The 27,520-nt window shown below is 53.3% G+C and overlaps 1 protein-coding gene across 11 annotated transcripts in view; it reads right to left on the bottom strand.

Moving 5' to 3' along the window:
• Positions 1 to 1,245: 1,245 nt before the first annotated feature.
• The window catches only part of AGPAT3 (1-acylglycerol-3-phosphate O-acyltransferase 3), a 70,733-nt gene continuing 44,458 nt past the window's right edge, over positions 1,246 to 27,520 (bottom strand). For 9 of the 11 annotated variants that reach the window (XM_080657863.1, XM_080657865.1, XM_080657870.1 and 6 more), the window contains 8 exons: positions 15,273 to 15,499; positions 13,974 to 14,143; positions 13,036 to 13,197; positions 12,046 to 12,199; positions 11,365 to 11,467; positions 9,308 to 9,383; positions 3,937 to 4,135; positions 1,258 to 3,637 (listed from right to left, as the gene is read on the bottom strand). In XM_080657863.1, coding sequence (XP_080513989.1) covers positions 3,549 to 3,637; positions 3,937 to 4,135; positions 9,308 to 9,383; positions 11,365 to 11,467; positions 12,046 to 12,199; positions 13,036 to 13,197; positions 13,974 to 14,143; positions 15,273 to 15,450 — 1,131 coding nt within the window. In that variant the 5' untranslated portion in view covers positions 15,451 to 15,499 and the 3' untranslated portion in view covers positions 1,258 to 3,548. Of the gene's footprint in view, positions 3,638 to 3,936; positions 4,136 to 9,307; positions 9,384 to 11,364; positions 11,468 to 12,045; positions 12,200 to 13,035; positions 13,198 to 13,973; positions 14,144 to 15,272; positions 15,500 to 17,956; positions 18,049 to 24,106; positions 24,417 to 27,520 lie in introns of those variants that run through there. The other 2 variants (XM_080657860.1, XM_080657869.1) reach the window with 2 other exon arrangements.

Below are 27,520 nucleotides of genomic sequence, written 5' to 3' on the forward strand. Positions count from 1 at the left end.
GAGTGACTCCTCCTTCACCCCAAACCTGACACAACCCGTAGTCACGTGGGTGCGGGGCGGCCTCCAGACAGCACCTGAACTGCACTTGACTGCACCCACCGCTTCCCTTCAGACCAAATCATGCTCCATACTTTAGGGTAAGGAGGTTCTCCTGCCTTGGCACACCAGGCGGTGACAGGGACGCACGGGCAGATTCAGACTTGATCAGTGACCGCACCTGCACTGTTTCTGTACAAAAAAGGGCGGTGTCTATTGTTGCTTTGTGATGGTTTCGTGGTTTGTACATTCAGAGCTCATCGCTTCACACGGATCCTGTGCTTCTCGAGGACAGGGGCTCCAGGGCCCCTCCAATGGGGCCGTGCATCCAGTGCTGTCACCAAGCACGGGGCGGCCTGTCCCTCTGCTTTCTCTGGTGAAAATGCTTGTCAATGGGTAGCTATTTCAAACCCTCCACCAGGTTTGGAGAAAAGGAGGGCATACGGAAAATGAGCATTCACAAATCGATGCCCTGCTCGCCCTCTGACCAGCCACGCTGTTCCCCAGTCACTGCTTACGGTGCTGTCGCCAGGACCCCAGAGAGGGAAGCCAGAGAGTCCCCCAGTAGCTGCTACAAAGTCACCATGGAAATATCACAGTCACCCTAGAAGCCCCTGGAACTCCCCAGAGGGGGCCCAAAGAACTGCGACCGCCCCCAGCTAGACACATGGGGCAGGCCCACCACAGGCCAAACTCCACGTCCCAGGCAGGGACAGGGGCAGGATACAGAGGTGGAAGAGGACACAGGACTTGGAAACGTGCACCTGAGAGTGGGGCCTTGGCCTGAGCTGAGAAACATGCAGCCAGCGACCCCCCAGCAGGAGCAGGGGGCTGGTTCCCAGGCACAGAGCAAGTGGCAGAGCCTACTCCAGAGAGTCAGCAAACACTTCCCCCAGCAGGGAGGGGCAGCAGACCGCCCCCCCAGCAGAAAGGGGCAGCAGACCCCTCCAGCAGGGAGGGGCAGCAGACCCCCCCCCCCAGCAGAAAGGGGCAGCAGAACCCCCCAGCAGGAAGGGCCAGCAGACCGCCCCCCCCCCCCACCCCGGGGCAGCAAACACCTCCCGGCCTTGACTGACCCGGGACCCGCCCTTTACGCCTAGAGAGCACACCGCAACTGCAACCAGCACAGCCTGTCCCACCCTCAGCCGGAATGTGACATGGCACCATCAGCAGCAGATGGCACTCAGTAGTGGGTGTAAAGGCAAAGAATAAAGAACAGCACAATTCTGCAATTTATTAATTTAAGGTAAAAAATTAAAAGAGCTCCCCTCCCCCTTTCCTTCTGAAGTGAATGAAAAGCAAAATCCACCCTCTATCTCAAAAAAAAAAAAAAAAAAAAAAAAAAAAAGGCTGCACATTCCTGGTGTAGTTTTTATTGCTCCCAAAGGGCTCAGTGTTCAATGCACGAGCTGATCCATGTTAAATCGGGAGGAATCACTGAGATTGGAAACCTACACCCTGGTCTCAGGCTCCATTTACAGGAGTCTGCATGGCTCATTCATTGACTAGATGTAGAACTCGCGTATTATGAATTAATTTCAGGGGAAGCGGACTTATGTGGGAAACCAAGACTATTAATTAAGTGGTAAAAGATCTAAATCTGCATCTTCCTGGTGGGGCTCCGTCCAGTAGGACCCTCCCTCTGGTTTCCTTTAAGCTGATTTAGGCATTTGTGACTCAGCAAATGACACAGATGAACACGCATGAAGACAGGTGAGCAGCGTGGTATGAAGACAAATCAACTCTAAGGTGGCCACTAACCCTGAGGGAGCGGGGAATGTGCTTCAGGACAGAGGCAAGCACGCGTAGTTCTGAAACAAAAGCATTTTGAACTGTTTTAACGCTTCAGCCTCACAGGAGTTGCATCCACTCGCCCTGGGACACGAGCAGCATGGACTGGGGCGCACGTCTCTGCACCTGCCCGTCACGGCCACCAAACCTGAACCTCAGGAGAGCATCATTGTTACAAAGCATTGATGCCAGCCTGACAAATACCCCCAATACATACTTAGGGCCAGTACATTATTCTTCTTTCAATTCAGTTTCTAATTCCTCTTATTTCTCTTTCCTCCGTTTTTCTAGAAAATCCAACCTGCCTCTGTTCGGAATGCTGGTTACAGTGTGTCAGAGATAATACCCATTAGTTTTCTTTCCCTTGCTAAAAAAAGAGGCGGGAAATGTGACTTTAAAAAAACCAACTTGAAGGTTTAAGAAGAAAGTCCAAAGCAGCCGTGTGCGGTGGGATGGCTGAGCGGAGCCGCGGGAGGCGGGAGGCGGGAGGCGGGAGGCGGGAGGCGGGAGACGCCCTGGTTCCCACTCCGCCTGCCCAGCAGCCTCCAGCCGGCCAGGCTCCATCTGCGGGATCAACCTCCCTCCAGGGCCAAGCCTGCAAAGGATGCTGAGAGGACATAAGTCAAGCACAGGCCGTGGGGACCTGGGGAGACACTTCACCAGGCACCTGTGGGTGTGGGCACGGCCAGGCCAAGAGGCCACCCACCTGGTCAGAAGCAGGCCCTTGCCAGACAAGTGTGCCTGCTCAGGGCAGGGAGGGTGGCAGGATGGGGGAAGGCTCGCCACGGCTCATTTTCATCAGGGAGTTGAGAGCCACCAACAGATCAACTGTGAGAATAGCATCTCTAGAGGCTAACAGGCCCTGTGTGAACAGTCTCCAACCATCTTAGAAGACAGACTGGGTGGTGACACTGCTTCTTAAGAAGCATCACGGGTCCTGGGGCTGCGGGGAGAGGGCACTGGCCCAGCGTGGCCCCTCCCAGCACCCAGCAGAGGGACTGCAGTCAGGGCCACAGGGAGAAAGGGCAGAGGAGCTACATTCACCGCACCCTCGGGTACTCACACCGAGGCTTCGGGAGGAAACTGCACAGCATCTGCCCGCTGCCGGCTCCGGACAGGCCCCATCCATCTGACACCCAGTGTGTGCTTATCACCCAGAGCGCTTTCTCCACGGTGCCCCGCCCCCACCAGCTCCCCACCCTACTGTCTGGAAGCCAACATGCTGATTGCCTTGGGGACCAGAGACGCTGTGACATCTGCACCCGGGAGGTCTGGGGAAGAGTCGTGAAGAGAGTTTGTTGGGGGTGCAGGGGAGCGGCGAGGGGCCAGGGCGAGTTCCCGAAATCACAGGTAAAAACAAAAAAGGGACCCCAGTTTAAGAAGAGAAAGCATCAGAGGCTCTCTCTGGCCAGCAGAGTCCTTGAGCAATGGCGCTGGGTGAATCCCGGACCCCAGGGGCCACCGCCCAGAGCAGATGCCCCCTCCGCACCCCGGTCTCCCACAGCGACAGGTGGCCCTGCGGTGGTGCGCTGCGAAGTTTCCATCCGGCAGGCTTTCTGATTTCTTTACTCTTGGCTCAAGTTTATTGGTTAATATTAGTCACCAGTTAATAAGAAAATAGTTTCTAAGTGTCTTTTTTTCCTCTGTGTGTGTGGTTCTGTTTTTAATTGAGTTAATCGGACACCACCATCAAGTTAAGTGTGTTCAATCACAGCCATTAATTATTCCTTTTTCTTAAATTCTTGGTTCCCGTAGCTGGAGCCTTTTTCTATTTCAGTTACTCCTATTAGTCGGCGGACTCCAAAGGAAGCTTTAAAACAGGAGAAAGGTGCGTTAGATGGATCAACTGGGAAAATCATTATTGGGAGGCCCATGGGGTGGCAGGCAGGCCCCTCCCGCCCGCCCTCTGCCCCGCGCACGCCCGGTCCCCACGGAGCAGCTGACTCCCGCAGCAGAGTGGCTGGAGCCCACGCTGAGGCCCCGAGGCCTTGCTTGGATCCCGGCTCCTTGATGCCTCCCAGGCACCGCGATGGTCTGCAGGCCTGGGCGCCTCCGCGGGGGCATGGCAGGCCCGGGGCCGTGAGCTGTGGCAGCCTTCATATTCCTTACCTGCCCCGACAAAGCCCAGGAACGTGAGGATCAGGAGGGGAGAGCCGCTTGCAAAGACGCCCAAGACAAAGCGGAACAGAGGAGACAGGAGAACCGTGGCCCAGAAGAGGAAATTCAGGAGCGTCCACGGCCGGCGGGCAGGTCTGAAAGGCTCCCCCGGAAACACGCCCTTCTGGTTATACGTCTCCTGCAAAGCATCCTGTGAGAGTCCACAGGAAAAGCGGTGTCATTACATGCTGTGCTCTTACCCAGAGAGAACATGGTGTCTGAAACATGGCTCCTCCTGTAAAGTACCCCAGGGATTGGAGAATCGTGCGCTGTGGGTGGGAGACGAAGGGGCATGACCTTCCCACAGACCTTGGCTGCTTGTACCAAAAGCTTGTAAAAACACAAACCCTTTGCCGGCCGGTGTGGCTCAGTGGTTGAGCATCAATTTATGAACCAGGAGGTCATGTTTCAATTCCTGGTCAGGGCACATGCCCAGGTTGCAGCTCAGTCCCAGTAGGGGGCATGCAGGAGGCAGCCAATCAGTGATTCTTTCTCATCATTGATGTTTCTATCTCTCTCTTCCTCTCCCTTCCTCTCTGAAATCAATAAAATTATATTTGAAAAAAACATACAAACAAAACCACAAACCCTGTGACCTGACACATTTCCTAGGAAAAGAATGAGTCTGTGCCTGGCACACATTGCGACCCCAGGACTGGTGGTGTGAGCCAGGACCCTCATCATCTCCCGCTATGTCTCAGGGGCACGGGTGGCAGTGGCCAAGGCACAACCTGTGGAAAGGCGACAGTCGCCCCTGCCAGTTCTCACCCCTAGAAAGTTACTTCACCTCTCCTCCTCTGATGCCTATAGGCTAATGACAGGGAGAGAGCAGCCCCTGAAGACACGGGAGATGACACTCGGCGGGCATCGTCAGCAGTGGCACGGGGAGGGGGGGGGCAATGTGTTGTGAACACTGAGCAGGGCTGGCCGGGATAGGGGGCACCAATGGAGCATACCTCTCCGCAGCCACCACTCCGACTTGTTAACAAGGGGTGCACTGTGACATTTAAAGTGCCAGGTTATTCCATTTAAACAAAACATATGCAGGACTGACTATGTGGGTAGGACCATGCTTAGAAGGATGCACCCATGTGATCGCGGAGGAGTGCAATGTCATCTGTTTTTATTTTTTCCATTTTATTTTCCACATTTAACTTTCTAGTTATTAAGAAAAAAAGAAAAGAAAAGTATTTTCTACAGTTATGTTTTGTGTTATATAAAAATGGGGGAGGGGCTTAACAAACACCTAGTCTCACAGCCTCGTCCAACCTCACGCGTGGTCTGGAGCACTTATGACCTTCATGCCCCACATACAACTTGGGGTGACGGAAGGCCCGGCCCTTCACAGCCCCCAGCACGTTTCTGCCATTTTCAAGCTCATTTGGCCACCTCCACTCTGCCACCCGACCCTAAGCAGACGGGACCTGCCTCCCTCTCTCGCCCAGCGCTGCCGGGATCCCACTGAGTGTTTACAGTAGGTGGTGGTTAAGATGAACCAAGGCCGAGGCCACACTGCAAAACTGGAAGGCAGGACCTGTCCACGCCTCCCCGGCAGCAGATCACCACCTTTCTGAATTAGGACCACGTTTTATAGTGCGATCCAGTGTCCACGTACACAACCCGTTTTGGGAGGAAACCAAGCTCACCCAGGCCACAGGGAGCATTCGTACATGTTTCCACTCTAGTCTGTTTCACGTGCACCTGCCCCACTGGGGACAGCAAAGTGGGAACAAAGTAATGTTCACAGATAGGGACAGGGTATCAGCAGATGGCGGAACACCATGCAGCATCTAAAAGGGGTGAATTTGACCCATTTATGTTACTGTCAACAGATATAAGGAAACAATGATGACTAAAAAAAAAAGAAAAATATAGAAGAACACCACCGTATATAAAAGTATACTACTAGGAAATAGATACATTGCATTTGTGTATTCATTTTCTCAAGTCACTTCTCATTTCCTGCTGAACAAATACTGTTGCTTGCTCCTGTCACTTTATTTACACAGAGTTTCAAAAATTTTAAACCTGATGGAGATTCAGAGACACATTCTCCTTCGCCACCTGGTGTACACAGGCAGATAGGCAGGCAGACCTTCCTCCATTGCCGGGACAACCCAAGCCTCCTGCTTCTCCAGTTCCGTGGCTGGCCACCATCTTGGTTTGGTTAATTTGCATACTAGCTCCTGATTGGCTGGTGGGCGTGGCTTGTGGGTGTAGCGGAGTGATGGTTAATTTGCATGTTTTTCTTTTATTAGTGTATATTATATGTTTCATCTAAGTTTTCAAATGTGTGAGCATAAAGCCAGTCACAGTGCTCTCATATTATTTTCACTCTCTGCTCTTTGGTTGGGTCATCTTTTTTATTCCTATTAATGTCATCACTCTTTTTTAATTGGTTAGTCTTGCCCAAGGCTTTCTATTTTATAATAGTTTTAAAGGAAAAGCTTTTGGTGCTGTTGATTCACTCTTTTGTAGCTTTTCTTCCTGTTTAAATCATTTATGCTATTTTTCATTTGTTCGCCTCTGAGGTTTACTATGTTTTGTGTGTACATGTGTGTGCATGTATAATGTGTGAGTGGTTATTAAGAGGATAAAATGTGTAATACTTTTAAAGATCCTGATACGTAGTAAGAGATATGTCCCTGCTAACCACCTGGTCATTCCTTTGGGGGCAGTATGTCTTTTCTCTCTGGTGATTCCAAGATCTCCTTCTGTCTTTGGTGTTTTGGAATTTCATTGCCAAGCAGGGATGAATTTCTTTTTCTTTTTATCTTATCCCAGACTGTACTTCATGAACCTGATGAAATCTATGTCCATCAATTCTAGGAGTTTTATGGTTATTAGCTGTGACAACTGCTCTTCACCATTCCTTCTACTTTCTCTCTCTGGACCTTCTAATAGTTACCTACTGGACCTCTCAGTCTATTCTCTACACATTTTAGCCTTCTTTTCATAGTTACACTTCCTCCGGGCTGCATTCTGAGTAATTTCCCCTAAATCTTTCCTACTCATTTCTCTTTAGTTGTATCTCATCTGGTATTTAATCTGTTAAGATTTTACTATCAATGACAAGATTTCTCATGCCTGTAAATTCCACTTGGTTTTTCCCAAATCTGACTCATTTTTTCCATAGGTCTTGCTTTTTCTTTTCAGTTCCTTCTTTTGTGCTTAATCATTTCAAAAATACTGATTTTAGTCTCTGCTGATAGTTCCCTTAGCTGAGGTTTTTGGAGAGTTTCGTTTTTCTGTCTCTTGCCCATGATGGATTTTGGCTCTGAGCTCATCTCCAGCACAATTTTACCTGAGCAAATCATGGACAGCTTAGGTTTGGAGTCATGTTCTTCCAGTTTTGCCCATGCTTCTCCCAGGAACTCCAGAGAGATTTGCCTGGAACCACTTTTTATGTTGATATTTTCTCTTTGTTCTTGAACTATGTTATTAGTGTAAATTCAAACCCCAAACCTGTTTGCAGGCAGGCTTGTGATTGTGACTTACCAGGGGGACATTTTGAGACCAAGAAAGGAAAACTCAGTCATTTCCCTGTGCTGGAAGGTAAATGTTTTTGTTTAACTTTTCTGAGGGTAAAGCTCTCAGAGGGCTCCAGCTCTAAGTAGCGTTTCCAGTTCCAACTTCTGCCTTGAATAACGTCAAACCCTTGCCTTCTGTTTCCAGGTAGGCAGACTTTAGGTTAAGGAGACCAGCAAACTCCACCAGGAGAATGTGGCTGTGTCAGCCCCAGGCTTACTACAGGTCTCAGTTCCATCTTTTTTTGTTGTGAATCCTCACCCGAGGATATTTTTTTACTGGTTTTTAGAGTGGAAGGGAGCGGGAAAGATACAGAGAGACACACATAGATTGGTTGCCTCCCGCAGGCGCCCCAACCAGGGCTGGGGATTGAGCCTGCAACTGAGGTATGTGCCCTTGGCGGGAATCGGACCCGGGACCCTTCAGTCCAAGGGCTGATGCTCTAACCACTGAACAAAACTGGCTAGGGCATCCATCTCCTTTTTTTTTTTTATTCCTACAGATTTCCCTTATTTTCTTGCAAGCTCATCAATGCATTTAACAAAATATTTGTTATATACTGAAAGGATTTTCTGATTATCTAAGCCTTCCTCAGTGCTGAAAACAAAAATCTAGTGTCCTGTATGTTTGTATATATAAAATAAAACAGAATTAAGAGTCAGGGATGAGGCATGCCATGCGGGAATGGAGGTGGGGCTGGGTGTGATCATATGAATCTTGTCATGTCATCTATAGTGTGTTTCTTCTTGCAAACCATATACATACACATATATACATCTGTTATCCTATATAATAAAAGGCTAATATGCAAATTGTCTCCTTGACCAGCAGTTTGACCAGCAGGCAGGCCGGCCAACCTCCCATGTCCCCTCCCCTTGGCCAGGCTGGCTAGATCCCACCCATGCACAAATTCATGTACCAGGCCTCTAATATATATATATTGAAACACACACACCAATACATACACACACTGAGTGGCCAGATTATTATGCGTTCAGAGATCATAATAATCTGGCCACTCAGTGCATGTTGAATGAATGAAAGCGAAAAAGAAAAGGAAATGTTAAAAAGAAAGAAAGAAAAGAAGAGCCATGGCCAGTTTGGTTCAGTGGACAGAGAGTTGGCCTGTAGACTGAAGGGTCTAATAAAAGAGAAACATGCAAATTAACCATCACTCCGCTACGCTCACAGCCAATCAGAGTGATTATGCAAATTAACCCAACAAAGATGGAGGTTAATTTGCATATGTAGGCGCAGAGAGCGGTGTGAAGCCTGCTATGAGGGGAAGCAGGGCGGCGGAGGGAGCTACTGGAGTGGTGCTCCAGACAGAAGCGAGGACTTGCCGGCTCCCGGTAGGAGCGGGGACATGCCGGCTCCGGGCGGCCGGGGAGAGGGGACTTGCTGGCTCCCAGCGAGAGCAGGGACTTGCCAGCTGCAGGCAGCCCGGGAGCGGGGACTTGCCAGCTCTCGGGTGGCTGGGGTGGGGAGCGGGGACTTGCTGGGTCCCGGACGGCTGGGAGTGAAGCCAAGGGCCTATTCTTGCATGAATATCGTGCAACGGGCCTCTAGTGTATCTATTTCTTTTACATGAAAAAATGGAACAAAGGTGATCAATTATTATCCGCCATAGTTACATAAGCACTGTTACCCTTATATTTTCCTCTAGTTTGTTAATTTCTCAAAAGTTAAGAAAAATGAAAGAAAAGAATTAGAAAGAAGCATTTGGGAACTCCTGACCCACGGGGAGTCGGCCTGCCAGCTGCCTCCCTGAGAGCCCGGGGTAGCTCGCCTTTACCTTCTCCTGGTACAGCTTATGGAGCCACTGAGCCGCTTCCTTTTCATCCTGTGGGATCTCTTCCAGAGGGAACCTCCTGTTTCATGAAGAAGATCGAGAGCAAAGTGAATACGTAGGTGACAGCAAACTGAAAATGGGGGAACACCTGTGCATCGGGGTGACCTGCTGGCCTGCTTTTGCTCATCAATCTCACTCTCACTTTCCAAAAACACACAAACATCCAAGTAACTTCTCCTTGGGCGTCCCCCAGAGGTGGCCTGGGTTCTGCGGGCCTGCAGGGCGCTGCGGAGGGGGCCAAGCCGCGTCTACGTCCGTGGGATAGTGGGAGGATGTCACAAGGGGTCCCCAGGAGCCGTGCAATGAGCAGGCCGTGCCCCCAGCTCCTCTGCGAAGGGTGACCCTTTATTAACTTGAGCACGAGTTTTTGTCTCTCTTATCAGTTCACTCTTTGGAAATAATTATGACTTGGAGTCTTTCATTAGGCAAAGAAGATTGTGTCTTTCACAAATGAAATCTACTTGCTTCAAATATGAAAAACAACAGAGGTTTAGAACTTTAATCTCAATGAACAAACAGCTGACTTCGGTTAGGACACTAACTTATTTATAAACCTAATCACCAGCTAGATCGCCAGCCCCGTGAGAGGAGGTCCACCTGGAAGCTTAGCAGGACAAGAACCACTTTCTTTTTTCTTGTTGTTAATCCTCACCGGAGGATATTTTTTCATTGATTTTTAGGAAGAGTGGAAGAGAGAGTGGAAGAGAGAGGGAAAGGCAGAGAGAAACATCAATGTGAGAGGAACACATCGATTAGTTGCCTCCTGCACACACCCCGACCAGGGGCCCTGACCAGCTTGCAACCGAGGTACATGCCCTTGACCGGAATTGAACCCGGGACCCTTTGTCTGCAGGCTGACGTTCTATCCACTGAGCCAAACCGGCTGGGGTGAAGAACCACTTTCACAGCAACTGTTGTACTTCAAGATCACCAGCACACACCTGAGCTAGAATAAGTCACCAGGGGACACAGGTGAGATGCAGCTCATCACAGGGCCTGGCTGCCCACTTCAGAGGGGCCCACAGGGGAAGGAGAGCCAGGCGAAGGGTCCATGGCCTGAACTGAATGTCCTGTTTCAAGATACCTCAAACTTTTTGCTCTAAAAATTGAGAACTTGGATGTATGTGGGTTATGCCTGCAACCCAGGTACGTGCCCTTGACTAGGAATCAAACCTGCAACCCTTTGCTGCACAGGCCAATGCTCTGACAACTGACCACCCGGCCACGACTGGGTGGTATTTTCTTTAAAAGCTGTGCTGGCTCAAGCTCTCCAGGCGGCAATGGAGAGGCCTGTCTGAGCTTTCGCCAATCACACTGGCCAGGATGGCAGGCAAGGGCGCTAACACAGAGCCCATCTGTGTGGTCTCTACACCAGGGAAGGGCCTGCCTCCGGGGCATGTCTGAATGACACGGGGGACTGGCCGTTCAACCAGGGAGACCCAGACAGGAGACAGCCGTGGAAGCCCTGCCTGGGCTTCTGTCCTGAGCTGGAATCAAAGTCACAACACCATTTTATTAACAGAGTAATCCCCAGACTGTTTTAAGTTTAAAAGATATTTGGGGGATCGATTATCTTCTCTTCATGAGCCAGAGACACTTGAGAGTCAAAGCGTGACCATGAGACATGCAGTCACCATCCGGGGACCACTCTCCTGGTCACTGACCTCCATCTTGTGCGACAGGAATGAAGGTCGCTCCCCGTGAGAGGCACTGCCTGCCTCTCAGAACAAAGCCCAGCTCAGCATGGACACCTGGGTGCCTCACTCTGTCACGTCTCACTGGCTCCAGGAGCCACTCGGGGTGAAACCCAAGACGGACCCTCCTCCCTTGGACTCTTACAGACTCAGATCCCTTAGATCCTGGGGCTGAAATCACGGGTGCCAACAAAGGTCACAGAAATACAGCATCAAGCCCGGGGTAGGGGAGCCATGTGTTGGGACTGGGACGGCACGGGAGGGGGCACCAGGCAGGATGGGGTGCCCACTGGGTACGGAGCTCACCTCAAACACATATCCGCCTCGTACTTCTTCCCATAGAGGATCCCCAGCAAAGACGGGTTCTTGTTTCCCCGGAAATTCAGAGTGACGTCATAGATGGCTGCAACTGTGGGGGCCGGGGTGCAGGGTGAGCCAGGCCGCCGCTCACTCCTCACCCCAACTGACCACCCTGGCTCAGGATGTTCACACTGCATCGGGCAACTGACCAGCTCTGGCTCTCAATGGGGGCAGAGCCCAGCGGGCTTTCCGCGGGTCATTTTTTCTTTGCCAACTCTCCACTTTTAGTTGGGCATTTCACTGATCACATCTCCTGTGCTCACTGATTGCTTACTGACGTGTGTGCATTTAAATCCACTCCCTGCCCTCTTCTTCTAACTGTTCTCTGCCCCTTTCTTTTACTTTGTCTCTTCTGGGGTTAGTTAGATATATATTTCTTTTTCCTTTATAAGGTTTTCAGTTTTATACTTTTTGATTATTTTAGTTATTTTTCCACTAACTAGCATTTTATCACCTCAAAAATGATTCCAGGATCTTACGACATGTTAACTCCGCTTACAGGGCCCTCCCTGTTCTGTCCTGTGGTTTACATGTAATTCACTCACCGAGTGTTTGGCTGCTTTCACCTCCTGCTTTGCATGGAGCCTGGAGGACCAGTGTCCCCGGCTCCGGGGCACGGGCTCTTACCTGTCCCGCGCAGGCACTGGACCGCGGTGGTGAAGCCCTTGGTGCGAGGCAGCAGGTGGTGCTTGAGGGGGGGCAGCCCCTTGGAGGCGGCCACCTCCATGCTGACGCGGTGTTTCTTCTCTGTGAAGCGTGTGCCCTCACAGTACAGGAGAAACTAGGGCAGGAACACAGGGACAGGGGTTCGACGGACTCCCGCGCACAGGGAACCTGACTGGCAGCAAAACGCTCGCTGTGCGATTTGTAGAAATGACAGCACTACTCCAGGGACAAGCACTTTGAAATGTTTTTATTTTAGGGCTACAACTGCCCTAAAATACTCCCCACACACAAACCCCTCACCAACAGCCAAGAGCACTGCACTTATTCTCAGAGCATGCAACAGAGAGAAGGAACGTGGAGGTCCCCGGGAGCAGCCTTCTGGTTGGAGCGGAAAGCACATGAGGTGGAAACGCTCAGAAAGGAGGCGGCTCTCAGAGGCCAGAGAGAGGGCGAGACCGAGAAACAGATCTGAGCCGCCTGACACCATGGCTCCGGGCGGGTGTCGTCAAACGCATCTGAGGGGCGTGGGAGCCCTCCCGAGCCCCAGGCCCTGGCTGCTGCTACAGGTGGTGTCCCGCGTCCCGTGTCCCGCGTCCCGTGCCCTGTGACTCTTCTACGCCCTGAAGGATGAACTCACCCAGACCTGCAGGTCACTAGGGGTCGCTCTGGAACCACCTCTAAAGAAGACCCTCCCTGCAGAGGGGGCTCCTCAGCCTGCGCGCTGGCTGGGCACCCACTCCTCCCAGGGGACCCCACTCTGCTGTGCAGGGAGGTGCCCCCTCCCTCCCGGCTCTGGCTCTCAATGGGGGCAGTGGGAGCAGGTGGCCCCCAGGCCCTGCTGTGAATCGGCCTGGCCTTCCCACTTGTGATGCAGGTCACGGTCATACGTGTAAGGTGGCACCAGCCAGTGCAGCCTCCCGTGCCAGGGCCCACGTATGTGCACGGACTCACCCACATGTACTCAGGGTAGTCGGCCAGGCACCTCAGGCCTGCGATGACGGTGTCCCGGTCCTCCTCCCATTTCCTCTTGCAGAACACGATCTCCAGGAAGTACCACGTCCAGCCGATGAGGGGCACGCACAGCAGCTCCCTCTTGGCCAGGACTTTGGAGCTCTGCAGGGAGGAGGGGGCAGGTAGTGCACTCTCGGCTGGAGGTGCCCCGGGTGCCCCAGGACTGGCGTGGTGGTCGTGACTACACTGTCCACAGGGGCCCCCTGACCCTGAGTGTGGGCCTGGGACCAGCTTGACCCGAGAGCGCAGGCGTGCCTTCCTACAGATGAGGAAACCAAGGCGCCGGCCTGGCAGAGGGAGGGTGCCCAGGACGCAGCCACGGGAACAGGCGGCAAGGCCAGGCCTTCCTGAGGAGGGCAGGGACGCCACCCACGGCGCTCACTGCGGTGGGACCCCTTGGCCTGGCTCAGGATGTTCACACTGCATCGGGCACCGGCTCACTGAGGCTCTAGGGCAGGGGTGGGCAAACTTTTTGACTCGAGGGCCACAATGGGTTCTTAAACTGGACCGGAGGGCCGGAACAAAAGCATGGATGGAGTGTTTGTGTGAACTAATATAAATTCAAAGTAAAGAAGCGGAGGGGAGAGTAAGAGAACTCTCTGCTCTTTCGGCTCCACGGGCCGGATAGAACAGCCGAACGGGCTGGATCCGGCCCGCGGGCCGTAGTTTGCCCACGGCTGCTCTAGGGATTCACAGGGTAATAAGTGAGGCTTAGGAGAGGAAAGGCTCAGGAGAGCCTGGGCAGCCTGCCATCGAGGCACCTGAGGCCAGCCATGTGCCCGCCCCCCGCTCAGGGCCAGGAGCTGAAACTGGAGGAGGGGAAGCCCAGGCCCCAGAGAGCCAGGCCAGCACCTCCCTGTGCCCCCCACATCACTCACCCCCAGGACCCCGAACCGCTCACACATGGTCCACCCGCACAGGAAGTCGATCTCGAAGTTGTGGTTGAGGATGATGACGGCGTGCTCCTTCCCTAAGCGGTCTATGGTGGCCTGGTCAGCGAAGAGCGTGCACCGCGTGCAGGACCACCACTCCAGCAGCATGACCAGCTCTGCGGGCACACGGGGAGGGGAGGGCATTGGCACACGCGGCCGCGCTCCGGCCGGCCTCCCCGGGGCAGGAGCACAGGCCCGGCTCGGCCACGGGCGGGGCTCTCCCAGTGTTTCATCCGGACTGGGCTTTTGGGCTACCAATGGGTCTGGGTGGTTTACATTTAATAAAATAAGTTTTCCTAACTTATAATTACCTTCTCTAAGCAAAAGTTGGGGAGAAGACAAATGAAACTTCCAGAAGGTAGCAGAAAAATAATTAGGAAAACTCGTATTTTAGATGGTTATTTTATGTCCAGTTAAGATTTCCACATGTGCTGTGGGTTTATGGAATAGTGCCGATTTCATCCACAGGATGGAGGGAGGGGTGGGTGTGGGCACAGCCAGCCGGGTCCTGTGGTCAGCAGCATGGCTGAGCAGGGCGGCCTCACAGTGAGGCTCCAGGCACAGGGCTGAGGCAGGTCACACAGCACAGCCCGTTCCTTCTGTGCTGAACCCCTGCCCCTCTGTTTTCTGAGGGCACCAACCCTTGGGGATGGAGGCCAGGGAATGCTTCCAACACAGCCCAGTGGTTAGAGCCGGGGCTCTGAGCCTCAGTTTCCCCATTTACAGAAAGGAGATAAGAGTGGCTTCCTCACAGGGCCACTGGGAGAACAGCACGTGACATTAACTCCATTTAACAGCTTTTCGTCTGTGCCATCTGACAGCCCAAGATGGACTGATTTCGTATGTATAAACACACAGACACAAGTGCACAGGTAACAGACATGCACGTCCGCACACAGGTACTTGACTCAGAGAGGTGACATAGGCAAGTGGGATGACAGGCCCCCTGAGAGAGGGGTGCTTCCCAACCCTGGGGAGGGTGCCCGGGGAGCAGTGAGACGGACAGGCAGCTGCTAGGGCTGCTACTGGTGGACTGAGTTTCTGACTGTTTCCAAGTCCCAAAGCGCTGGGCTGAACCTCACGAAGCTGCCACCGCTGCGGGCCCAAGGCCAGGTGTCGGAATGCCACTTGCTCGCCCTCATGACGAGTGTGGGTTGAGCATCTCTGCACACGCCCGTGAGTAACCCCCAGCCCTCCTGAGGCCCCCTCACAGCAGCACGCCCAGCGGTGCGCCGCGGTACTCACGGCTCCAGAGCGAGTAGGCGAGGCGGCAGTTCAGCCGGCGGTACAGCTGCTTGTTCAGGGGCCAGAGGACGAGGGTGCAGAGCTGGATGAAGTTGATGACCAGCCCGCTCACCACAAAGACGAACCCGATGAGGAGGTGCAGGACGAACTGGGTCTTCAGGTAGGCGAGCAGGCCCATGGTCACTCCTCAGTAGCGAGAGCAAGGTCCTTCACTGAGTACAGCCGTCCTGGAGGGACAGGGACAGCAGTCAGGACATGTGCCAGGGCCCAGAGGCCAGAGCTGCAGGCGGAAGGCAAACCCACCGTCCCTGCCTCAGAGCCCAGATCTGCAGCCCGAGGGTGAGGGGCTCACCAATGGCAGACTCAGGAGCTTCTGCAGGTCAGCACACAGGGCATACAGGGATCCGGCACACATCATCTATCCATGTGTCACACATACTCACACCACACATCACACACATATACACACCACACCACATACACACACATGAACCACACACACACACACCCAGGCATGTAAGAAAGGAAGAAGACTAGAAGAAATGCACCCAAATATTAATAGTGATGATCTCTAGGTAAAGGCATTATGGGTAATTTCAACTTTTTTTTAGCATCTTATTTAAAAAATTAAGTTGCACATGAAATAAAACACATAACTGCCTTTTAATTCCCAGGCTGTTGTGCACTTTTTTAAGCTAAAAGGCTTTTGTTTTGGTTTCTAACACAAAAGCGGCAACTCCTCCAAGAACTTAACTGGTTTTTCTCCCCTTCTCTTCCACGTGCACTTCTTAGTTCCGAAGGTGAAGCCAGATCTCACATTTTGGGGTTGTGCCTGCTTTGGGTGCTGCCTGACAATTCCCCTTGTGAGGAGAGAAACAGGGAAGCTGTGACTCAGCCCCTGGTGAGTCCCGAGCTGGCACGTGATGGTGCTGTGTGCTCCCTTGCTGAGCGCCCTGCCGCACTTGGCGAGTTGAGCCCACCAGGGACCAGCCGCCCCAGCCCCTGGTATCCCTGTGCCTGGAGAGTGACTGACTGCCAGAAATGGTGCCATAGGGTTTCCCAGCCTGAGTCATAGAGGGGTCCTTGCCTGGCTGGCTCAGGGGAAGCAGCTGCCAGGGGAGGGCACTGGACCAGGGGGTGCTGGATGTGGAGGGAGCCAAGACCTGTGCCAGGAGAGAGGCCACCGTGGACGCTGACCCTCCAGGCCCAGACAAGCCTTCAGATGCCCGCAGCCTGTGAGCACCCGATCCGCCCAGCCAGGCCTGCCTGCAGTGGTGACCCTGAGGAGCCGAGGGCAATGAAGGCCTCGGGTTGTCTTACACCACCGTGCTGGGGACACTTGTTACACAGCATCAGAAAAGAATTCATTACTCTAACGATTACAGTAACTAACGGACTCTGCCAACACCCACGTCCACCAACAGCAGACAAGACTCCACAGATCAGATGACTATAACGTCATAATTTCAATATTGTCGGTTCTTGGCCTCTAACCTCCCTGTGTTACATCTGGGGAAACTGAGGACCAGAGGGGCCCGAGAGGCATTAGGGCCTGCGGCTCAGGACGGGTGAGGCCACGGTGAGCCCTTGGCCACAAGCTGCTCCTGATTTCTGTGTCTGATGCATGAAGACAAGGGTTCCCTTGAGAAAAGGCCTGGACCCCAGCTCTTCTCCTCCCCAATCACCATGATTCTGGAGGACAGCCTGGGAAACCCTGTACCATGGGGAAGCCCCTGCTGCTGCTTTACCTGAGAGGAGAGCCAGGCCGGGCCTGGAAGGCGGGACAGCCGGCCCACCCCGTCCACATGGCCTTCTCATTAATGCTCAGACGCTGTCCTCGGAGATAGCGAGGAAACCTGAGCTGTTTCTAAGTCCCGTCAGTAGATAACAGGTTTAGATTGTTCCAGGAGACTGGCACCTGCACAACCTGGTCCCTGGCTGAGGTGGCTGCCTCCTGGGTTCTGTGGCCTCTGTACAAGCCACTAGGACCCCACCTTCTCAGCTGCATGATCACCCTCCCCAAAGGGAGATACAGGGAGGTGTCACCACCACCCACACAACCCCACCCCCTGGGGACAGGCTGCTGGCCACTCAGAGAGAGGGAGTGAGCCAGGTGGCTCAGCAAGGCCGTGCTAAAAATAGTTCCACAGCAGGTAAGCCTCACAGGCCCCGAGGCACGGCTCCAGGAAGCCAGCGAGAGTTCCAGTCAGGCAGGAAGGACTGGGCACCAGACCCAGATCTCCTCCCAGCTGCAGCGCCCTGAGCAGCGGGACCCTCCGCGGTTCTGATGCTCTCCCTCCAGGTGCTTCTGCTAATTCTGCACCTGCGGCTCCTGTCACCCACTGCTCCTTCTCAAGGCCGGTGGTGAGGGGGAGAGCTGGGAGCCAGGAGCCCTGGCCATTCTCAGACCTGACCCTGGCACCTCATTATGGGTGAACTGTGTCCCCCAAAAAGAAACATGGGGGCCCTGACTCCAGTGTCTCAGACTGTGGCTGTAGGTGGAAATATGGTCTTTACAAAGGTAACCAAGTTAAATGAGGTCACTGGTGTGGGCCCTAATCCCACTGGACAGATGTCTTTATAAGAGGAGATGAGGACAGACTCACAGAGGGACGCCCATGTGAGGACACAGGGAGAGGACAGCGTCCATAAGCCGAGGAGAGAGGCCTCAGGAAGAACCAGACCTGTGATGACCATGATCTCAGCCTCCAGCCTCCAGACTGTGAGGAATGAATCTCTGTTGCTTACATCCTCCGCCTGTGGTACTGTGACAGCAGCCCCAGCGAAGGAATACACTTCTTTTAAGTATTCAGGCCTTTTCCTGGAAGTGCACAGGCCCCTCCCATGTCCTGCTATAAACTTGGCCCTGCTGCCCAAGTGGCCCACAGCCTGGCAGTGAACCCTGACCAGGCCTCGCCCTGCTCAAGGGTGAGCCCATCCCCTGCCTAGGAGTCCATCACCAGACGCCCACAGGACCCTCTCCCCAGCTCTGGCCCCTCTGTCCCTCTCAACCTCAAGAACTAGCTAGTCAGACGGTCTGACCTTCAGAGATCCTCCTGAGGATCTTTGTGGAAAGCACATCTTTTCCACAGAAATGGAAATGGAAGTCACGTGCCCACCACCTCCGCACTAGCCAGAGTGTGGCCAGGCGTCTCCATGGCTTTGCTCTCTGCAGAGAAGGTAATGGCTTTCTTTGCATGTGGAGGACGGCTCTTTCATTTATACACGAGGTCAACGTCAGTCCTCCCATCTGGGTGCCGTTCATGCCTCTGCCAATGGCGCATCAATCATACAGCGGGAGAGCGGAGAGGACCTGACGCTGCACCATCCCCTACAACGTCCGGGCTGCCCCACAGCCACGTGGCTCACTCTGTGCTGGAGCAGGAGCTGGCCAGTGCCAGGGCCGCCACGTCAGGTGACCTGAGGCCCTGGTTCCTGAACTCTGGGGAGACAACCGCTCAGGGACCAAATCCCCTTCCGAGCCATGCGCACAGCACACCTCACCTTGTCCTGTCTGTGTGGTCTTTCCAGCAGTCAGTCTAACCTTGAGGAGACAGTGGTTGGTGAAGGGAGAGGACACTGAAATATTATTCTCCATTACTCTCGCTTTAAGCACAGTTTTGATGAGCGTGACTGGGTGGTCTCCTGGCCCACAGCCAATGGGAAGCACCAGATTACACAATGGGGAAGGGGGGTGCTGGAGGCAGATAGCCTGCTGACAGCAGCACAAAGGGGCAGAGACAAGCTGGTGACTCCATCAGCACCACCTCCGAGGGTGTCCAGTGTTGGGGAGCAGGTTTGCAGACCCAGCAGCACCTCAATGACATCATGAATGAGAACATAATACAACAATTGTGGTCCACCCTGACCTCACTAAAATGCTGAGAAAGGGCTGTACCACACTCAACGTGTTATTTAAGAAGGCTGGAAAGCAGCGAAGGTATTATTTACAACTCCAACTGAAGTTTTAGAATAGATGAATCCTATTTTTGAGGTTTAAAGGTTCTAGCTTTAGTTCTTGGGTAAACTCACTCACGGGGACCATCTTATCTTTCAATAAGACTGAAAAAGATGACATATTTCTTTGCTAATAATAATCTGTTGCCAGTCCAGCCTCATCAGCCTTTGGAATCACCAAGAAGTCTAAACATCAGGATGGAGAAATAACAACATCATTATGTGCAGAGAGCAGGTTTGGATCCTTAGACCCAAGAGAATCCGCTGCAACCAGAATGCCACTGTAAACAATAAGTAACGGCAGCAGTGCTGAAAGGAATAAAATACAACATGCAGAACCCTGGCCGGGCAGCGCAGCTGGTTGGAGCGTCATCCTGATACACCAGTCGTGGGTTCGATCCCCAGCCAGGGCACAGACAGGAATCAACCAATGCACACATGCATAGATAAGTAGAACAACAAATCAACGTCTCTCTCTCTCTCATTCTCTCCATCCCCCCCCCTTCTCTCTCTAAAATCAATAAATCAGTAAAAACATGTAGAAATCGACATTCTCCTAATGCTCAATAACTAGTTCTAACTGAAGTAACTAGAAGGGACGATGACAATAGAGCTTATTTCTTGACGGTTCCAGGTCCCTGGACCTGATGTTCATTTGGGACAACGGAGCGGCCTAGGAAGCCATGCACTGAAGCCATGCACTGAAGCCATGCACTGGGTCACGTGGGGCCCAGGCTGCTGGGACTCCTCTGCCCTCCGTGCACGGCTTCCTGGGGGCTCTGTTGTCCCTCTCCAGGAGGCAGAAGGGGAGAGCACTGGAAGTCAGGACTAGGGATTTCCTCTCCTGCAAGTGGAATGCGAGCTCAGAGTCTGAGCACTTAGTGGCCTGGAGGATGAGGACACGCGGCCCTGTCATGTGTCCAAGCAGCCACGGATCCACACAAACACACAAAAGCAGAAGGCACAGTGGAGGAGACAGTGTGTACATTTGCAATAAAAAGACAAAACACCTACTCCCAAACTTCAGAAGAATTAAACAAAGCCTATGCAATGAAACCTTACAACAGCTTGCAAGTTACAAAAGTAGAACTAAGCAAATCCAAAAACACTGGGCAACAGGTGGCAACAACTAACTGCCCTCCCTGCTCTCACCAGTGCCTTTGGCAGGCACGGGTACTGCAGCCCCTGGGCCCTGGCTGGCTTCAGGGCTCATGAATGGGATGTGGTGGGAGTAACGTCCTGGACTCCAGAGCTTGGCCCTTCAGAGGCCTCGCAGCTTCCCGGGCACCCCAGGGCCACGGAGGGAGGAAGCTGGGGCTAGCCTGCCACAATGGGACCACATGGAGCAGAAATGGACCCACAGCCCCAGGCTGGCTGCCAGCTGACTACAACCACGTGAAGGACTGCAAGTGAGACCAGGAGAAGAACCAGCCTGCAGAGCCCGGGGTGGTGAGCCAACAAAACAATGGTTGCTTTAAATTGCTACATATTGAGGTGGTTTGTTAGACAGAAATACATAACGATACACAAACCATACTTTCTAAGTTAGTTTATAAATGTAATTGAACCGTAATTAAAATCCCAATAGTCCTACCCCCAGAACTAGACATATAGATCCTACAGTTCATATGGAAAAACCAACAGAAAGACCCGCCAAGGAAACCATGAAAAAGAACCAAGGAATAGGCCTATAAAAGGTCACAACATACCACGAAGCCTCGAAAATCAAGAGTGTGGTCCTGGCCTATGCACAGACGTGTGAACCAGTGAGAGGAGAGGCCGTGGGGAGTGCCTGGGCACCTGCACAGGTATGGCCCTCTGTGTGCTGGGAGGCTGTGCGTGGGCTGCACAGTACTACAGGCTAAGGAACAACACACACACCCCCATATATGTATTCACGTTTATTTATTTCAACTTGCGCAAATTGGTACTTCTATTGTATTCAGATACTATTACAATAAATAGAATACGAAATGAACTTAAAACCATTACTGGACTAAGTGAATCTTTTAGCATTAGACATTTGCTCCACCAGTGAGAAATGAAGGTACAACTAAATGACACACCAGCCTGGCCGGTGTGGCTCAGTGGTTGAGCTTTGACCCATGAACCAAGAGGTCATCAGTTTGATTCCCAGTCAGGGCACCTGCCTATGCTGTGGGCTCAGTCCCCAGTAGGGTCCATGCAAGAGGCAGCCCATCAATGTTTCTCTCTCTCCCTCTCTCTTCCTCTCTATAAAAACGGTGCTTAAATCTTTTTAAGCACTCGCCGGTTTGGTTCCATGGCTAGAGTGCTGGCATGCAGACTGGGTCCCAGGTTCGATTCCGGTCAAGGACATATGCCTGGGTTACAGAATCAATCCCCAGTAGAGGGCATGCAGGAGGCAGCCAACCAATGATTCTCTCTCATCATTGATGTTTCTATCTCTCGCCCTCTCCCTTCCTCACTGAAATCAACAAAAAATATTTTTTTAAAAAAACTTAAAAAAAAAAACACCTGCAGAACCCTGGTAGGAGGGTGCAAGCCTGCTCCAATCTGTGGACAGCGGGGATGTGGGGACCCTGGGGACACAGAAGCCACGGTGCCACCAGGTGAGGAGGCAGCTGGTGAAGCACCTCCAGGGACCCCTCACACCCTACCTACCCCAACTCTCCGAGTCCCAGAATCTTTTGCCTTTTCAAGGCTGTTCTGGTGGTTGTAGTGGCGATGTTGGCGGTGGGAAGGGGAGGGGGCAGGGGGGAGGGATGTGAAAAGCTCTGGGACCTGATGACTGCACAATAGGCCTGTGACAGGTCTCTGGCCTGCAGGACACAGCGGGCACTGCTCACCCCGAGGGGGCTGGTGGGGCCGCAGCACAGGAGAGCTCTCCTACGGGGCAGGCTGTGGGGGCCGAGTTCCAAAACACACACCATGCACATACACATGCACACACACATGCACTCACACACAACAGTGACAGCTAAGTTGACTTAGACCTAATTTTGTGACAATGAACCGCCCGCTATAATAACGTTTTACTCGCCAAGAAATGGATGGAGGTTTGCTCTGTGATTATCAACCAGCTGGTGGCTGACATACTTTTCTGCATGTACAATGTATTTCACAAATTCACAAATTACATGGGAGTCCTGGCTTCCTCTTGGGAATGCAGAGAGCCTGTCACTCCCGCCCTTACAACAAGAATAGAGCCAAGCAAACTTCAAGTTCATGACTTTCCTTAGCCCCATTGGAGACCTGCGGTCACAGGACAGCCAGCTAACAAGAAATTGGGGGCAAGACGGGGGCCTGCAGAGAGCGGGACTGAGCCCTCAGGTTCCGGGGCAGATCCAGGATGCTGCAGAGGATTTCGGCTGGAACAGCAGAGACCAGGTGAGTCTGCACAGCTGGGAAAGTGAGTGTGAAGTTGCAGAGCTGTTGAGGGCGGGGGGGGGGGGGGTTCCCCTCACCCTCCTGCCGGCTTTTCCTCTGTGACCCCCCACACACACACACACACAGTGAGATTCCTGGGAAAGCTCCACCTGCTCAAACTCTAGAACTGGTCGGTAAACAGGGTGGTTTTTATAATGAGAAACAAGCCTTAACCAAGGCTCTGACAAAGATTAAAAAATGTCACATTTGTCATTAAAGAGGCCTTATGAGTCACACACTTAATAAGTAGATTTTTTTAAAGTTAGGGATTCAAAATGGAACAAACGAACTGGGTTTCAAATACCCATCCCTGGCCTCTGCTCACAGCTGTGGGAGAGCCCCCACACGTCCCTCACAGTCCCACCGCAGCCCTGACCCAGGTGCGGCTGGAAAAGGTCCATCTGACCCCGAGTCATGGAAAGAGGGTCACCTGTCACTCAGCACCTGTCTCTTATCTGAGCTTCCATCTGAATGTAAACTCAGAACATGTCAGACACACACGTTTTAACATACAGGATGGTCTCCAAAAGCATGACTCAGATCCAGGAAATGTACTATCCAATCGAGAGTGAAATAAAGATTGCCATCAGTGAACACAGTGTACCCACAGGTTTGCCGGCAGTTAGCAAACATGTGTGATGCCATCTGCCCAGCAACTGGCACAGAGCGTGACCCCGGGACCCAGGAGCAAGGCCCTGCCCGCTTCCTCACTTGCTACCAGTCGATACCCTCCTCAGACTGGAACATGGAAAGGTCTGGGCCGAGGTGCTGGACGTGGGCAGTTCAAGGTCATGGCGTACACCTTGCCCGACCCACCCCCAGGGCCGGCCCTGCTCTGTCCTGTGGGCTGCTCCGTCCCCACTGTCATTGGCGTTGTGATTTCAAGGGCACACAACAACCTATCACGCATACTCGGAACTGTGGTCGTGAGGATGAGACAGAGGCAACGAGGAGCCCCCCGACCCCCCTGGGGCACCAGGAGGGGTCTGGACTGTGAAGACACGCTGGCCTGTGGGGGAGCAGCCGCCGAGGCCAGACGTGACCTCTACTCCCCTCTGGCTGGGTCCCAGGATGGCAGCTCCTCTCTCTGAGTCAGTTTCCCCAGGAGAGCGGGGAGATGGGGCAGCCCCGCCTCTGCCTTGGGAGGTCGCTGCTCAGTTTATCCCTAACAAGGCTGCTCTGGTCCAGGGCACAGGCGCCCGTGCCCAGCCGTCTCCGTGGCGACCTCGGGACGTTGGAAGAGAAGGAACCAGAGGTGCCCTGGCCCCTGAGAGAACCTTCTTCCTGTGACCCCTCCGGGGAACCTGCTTAGGGAGACAGCTGCCTTCCCACAGGCATCTGTGCCCACGACTTCCTTCCCAAAAGTCAGAGAAAACCCACAGCAGCCAGGCTGGCCGCTGCCCTGCCCCTCCCCCACCCCATGACCCTGCAGGGCGGCCAAGGGGACAGCCCAGACCACAGCCCCTTACCTCTGTCCCTCCCAGGACTCAGCCAGCAGGACGCAGGGACAGCCCAGGCCCACGTAGCATGGACCTCCAGAGTGTAAAACCGTCCGTGGGCCGCAGAGCTGTGAGGGGCCTCCCGTGCCTGCATTTCTGAGCAGGGCTCTGGGCATCAGTCACAGGAGCCAACGGGGCACAGCGTGCTGCCAAGTAGGTGAAATGTTAGGGCCTGGGGCATCGCTGTGTTGCAAGCTTACTTTCAGACTTGGCGCTGAGGTCAACAGAAGAATGGGGTGAGAGTGGAAGGCCCACAGAGCTTGGGAAGGCAGGAAACATCAAGGTTCAAACTCCGCGGGGGGCCCCTTCTCTGCGCAGCCTGGCCAGCCCCTCCAGGCTCCGGGCCCAGCTGTTAACACCGCCCGTTCACTGGGGCTCCATCTCGGGGAACGTCAGTCTCGGTGAGAAAGTGGTCACATAACGTGATCGCAGCACAGAAACCTCGCCTGCTGCCCACCATGCTTGGTCTTAAACAGAACTATTTTCCAGCCTCGCCTTTCCTAATGGTGGTGAATGAGCTGCTGCTGCTCCCCCAACACCAGCACCCTCTAACAGCAGGACCACAGCTCGGCCCGTTTTACTCTCCACACGCTCCTTTGCGAGCCACCCCCGACTCATGCTGGTGGGGGTTCCCAGAGAAGGATGAAAAGTCCAGGCTTGGGGGGGGCTGGGCTGGCTCAGGGACAGGAAGCTGCCCCAGAGGACTTTAAACTCCAGGAGGACATGAGGGCTGACCACTGCAGGCCTGGCCCCAGGAGTGGGGAGGTCCCTAGCCATCAGCTGGGCATCCACCCGCCTGGCCTGGACTTGCTCCTCATTCTGAGCCATGGAGAGCAGTTCCCCAGGATTGATTCTATTTCCTGTCTCCTCCCTGGAAGTGAGCACAGGGAACTCTTGGTCTAGAACCCAGTACTTGGAACGTGTCGCACTGGAACCCACAGCCACCCCAGGGAAGGAGGGGGGTGTCTCCAGGAAGAACTGCAAAGTGTGACCCAGCCCTTCAGAGGCAACTTTCACAGTCTCCCTGCCCTGTCACCCGGGATGGCGACTGGCACTTTGAGAAATTGGGGTGAACGAACAGTGCACAATTCAGTCCATCAGCATCCATTAAACAACAGCAAACTCACAAGGTGAGACCCTCGTGGCCTCCACGGTGACCGCGCACGACAGCTGGCTTGGCCGAGGGCACGCGGCACCTGGCACCCCCTCATCACAGTGTTCCTTCCTGTTTCCGTGAAGGAACTGACCGAGGGCACCTGGAGGCATGTGTCCAGGTCGCTTCTTAACAGCCCTGGTGCTGCCCAGCACAGACGCTGCTCACCGAGGGCCAAGCAACAGCCTGAGCCTCCAAATCTCTATCCCCAAAACCACCCGCCACAGGGCCCTCCAGGTCAAACGGGTACAGAGACTGCAGAGCCCGTGGGTTCTGGAAGTGTCTGGGTTGTGCTGGGAGCTCAGTGGAGTGGCACCTGGCATATGCTTCTGTAACCGAAGACATCCCACGAGTCCTCAAATTCCCTAAGTAACTTCCTTCCCTAAGATCTAGAAAGATCCACACAAAAAGGGCGAATTCACTTTTGCCATCGGGTGAGAACGAGCAAGTGAAGTGACAGCCCTTGGAGATGACTCTTCTGCATGGCCATTGGGCACAACGCGCTCCAGCCAACCCCAAAGGCCACGCCCTTCAGCCCCGGGTTCAGCGGTAAGGAACCGATCCTATGGAGACCAGGAGACAAGTGGGAAGGTGAGTGCTGGGCAGGCGGCTAGTGATGGATGATACCGAACACCCGGAGACACAGGGGCATCCTTGGTGAACCTGGCGCACCGCCTCCAGGTGCATTTGTCCCTCAGGACCTGGCTGCACCGAGGCCTCGGTGACGTGAACACTGCTTACACGGCTGCCGAGCAGAGGTACACACGTCGTGACACACACACACCCGGGAGAGACTGAACCTACGCCCTGGGGAAGTCTCTGGTAATGAAATAATATGACCTTTTTAAAAAATGCTTTTCTCGTTTTCATTTAAGTTTCTGGCATGGAATAACGATTACTTTTATAATCATAAAAACGTTACTAAAAACAAAACAGTATCCTTGAAGTGAAAAGCTCTGAAGAGTCATGTATAGCAGACGAAGATGAGAAGGCCCTAGCACCAACACCTGTGCTTTCACTGTGTCTGAGCCAGTCTGAGGGCTGCCCACAGGCCCAGGGCTGACAGCAGATGCCTGGCCTGTGCCAGCGACCCTGGCGTGTGCATCATGCAGGACGGCAGCTGATGCCAACTGCTGTCACTCCATAGGTTTCTCTTCTGATAAAATGGCTCTTTCTATTAGGCAAGCATTCTGCCACCAAGCAATGTGACGAGTTCATGGAACTGGGACTCCTCTTGGGAAAAGGTTCAAGGCCTGCCTGAAGGGGTTGGGGGTGGGGGTGCGCGGGAGGAGGCAGGAGGCAGGGGGGGAATGTTTAAAGGCTTCGGAACACTACCAAGAGGTAGATTATCTGTTGCACTAAGTTTAGGGATTTCCAAGATTAAATGAAACTAAAAACGTAGAACTCGCTGGCACCAGAAGTGTCTTCAATTAAATGGTCAACAAAGGCACCTCCAGAGCCATCAATGCTTGGGAGACCGGCACACAAGCTCTACATCAAATCAATCTTTCAAAGACACAGGCAGCTTGTCTCTGAAAAATGCCACCGATTCAGGAATACTTTTGCAATATTAAAAATTTTAATCGCTTTTAATTTTTAATTCCTTCTAATTGGCGTAGAAACCCCGAGTTCTCCGTCTTCCATCCGGCACTGCTGTTGGAAAGTTGTCACCAAGGAGGACCGCTTGCGGCCACCTCGCACTAAGCGCCCTGCACTCCGCCCCGTGGGAAAGCACCCGAAATGATCGGTCTCTCTAGCTGGGCCTTCCTCCTTCCCACATAACTGCCTCGCTCCCTTTGCCTGGTTTTTCTAAATCGTGGCGTATACACCAGCAACAAGCCTGCTGACTGGGCCAAGATAAAGTAACACGTTCCCAGTCTGTGTCCTCTGGACGGGGAAGCCACAGCGGGTGTGACTGGGCTCTGGGTCATGCCAGGCAGCCTGTGGTGAGCAGGTTATGCTAACCTTGCTGTTACTCCACAATGTAAAGAGCCGCACTTTGACTGTACAGCCCAGGGTGCATTTCATAACGAGTTTTGTGACAGTGCCACATCTGGAAGCAGTGGCTGGCGATGTTGCTGACTAAAAAGAAAAGTGACCTGCAGGCGATGCTGGACGTGTGGCTGGTGTTTGAACCCACATTTCCTTACACGTCTTACACAAGGTCTGAAGCAAGGCCCACGGAGAAAAGCCTGGCTCTGTCCCTGGCCAGTGTGCCCCGAGGTGGCGGC

This window comes from Plecotus auritus (genome assembly GCF_963455305.1).
Source record: "Plecotus auritus genome assembly, chromosome: 2".
NCBI lineage: Eukaryota > Metazoa > Chordata > Mammalia > Chiroptera > Vespertilionidae > Plecotus > Plecotus auritus.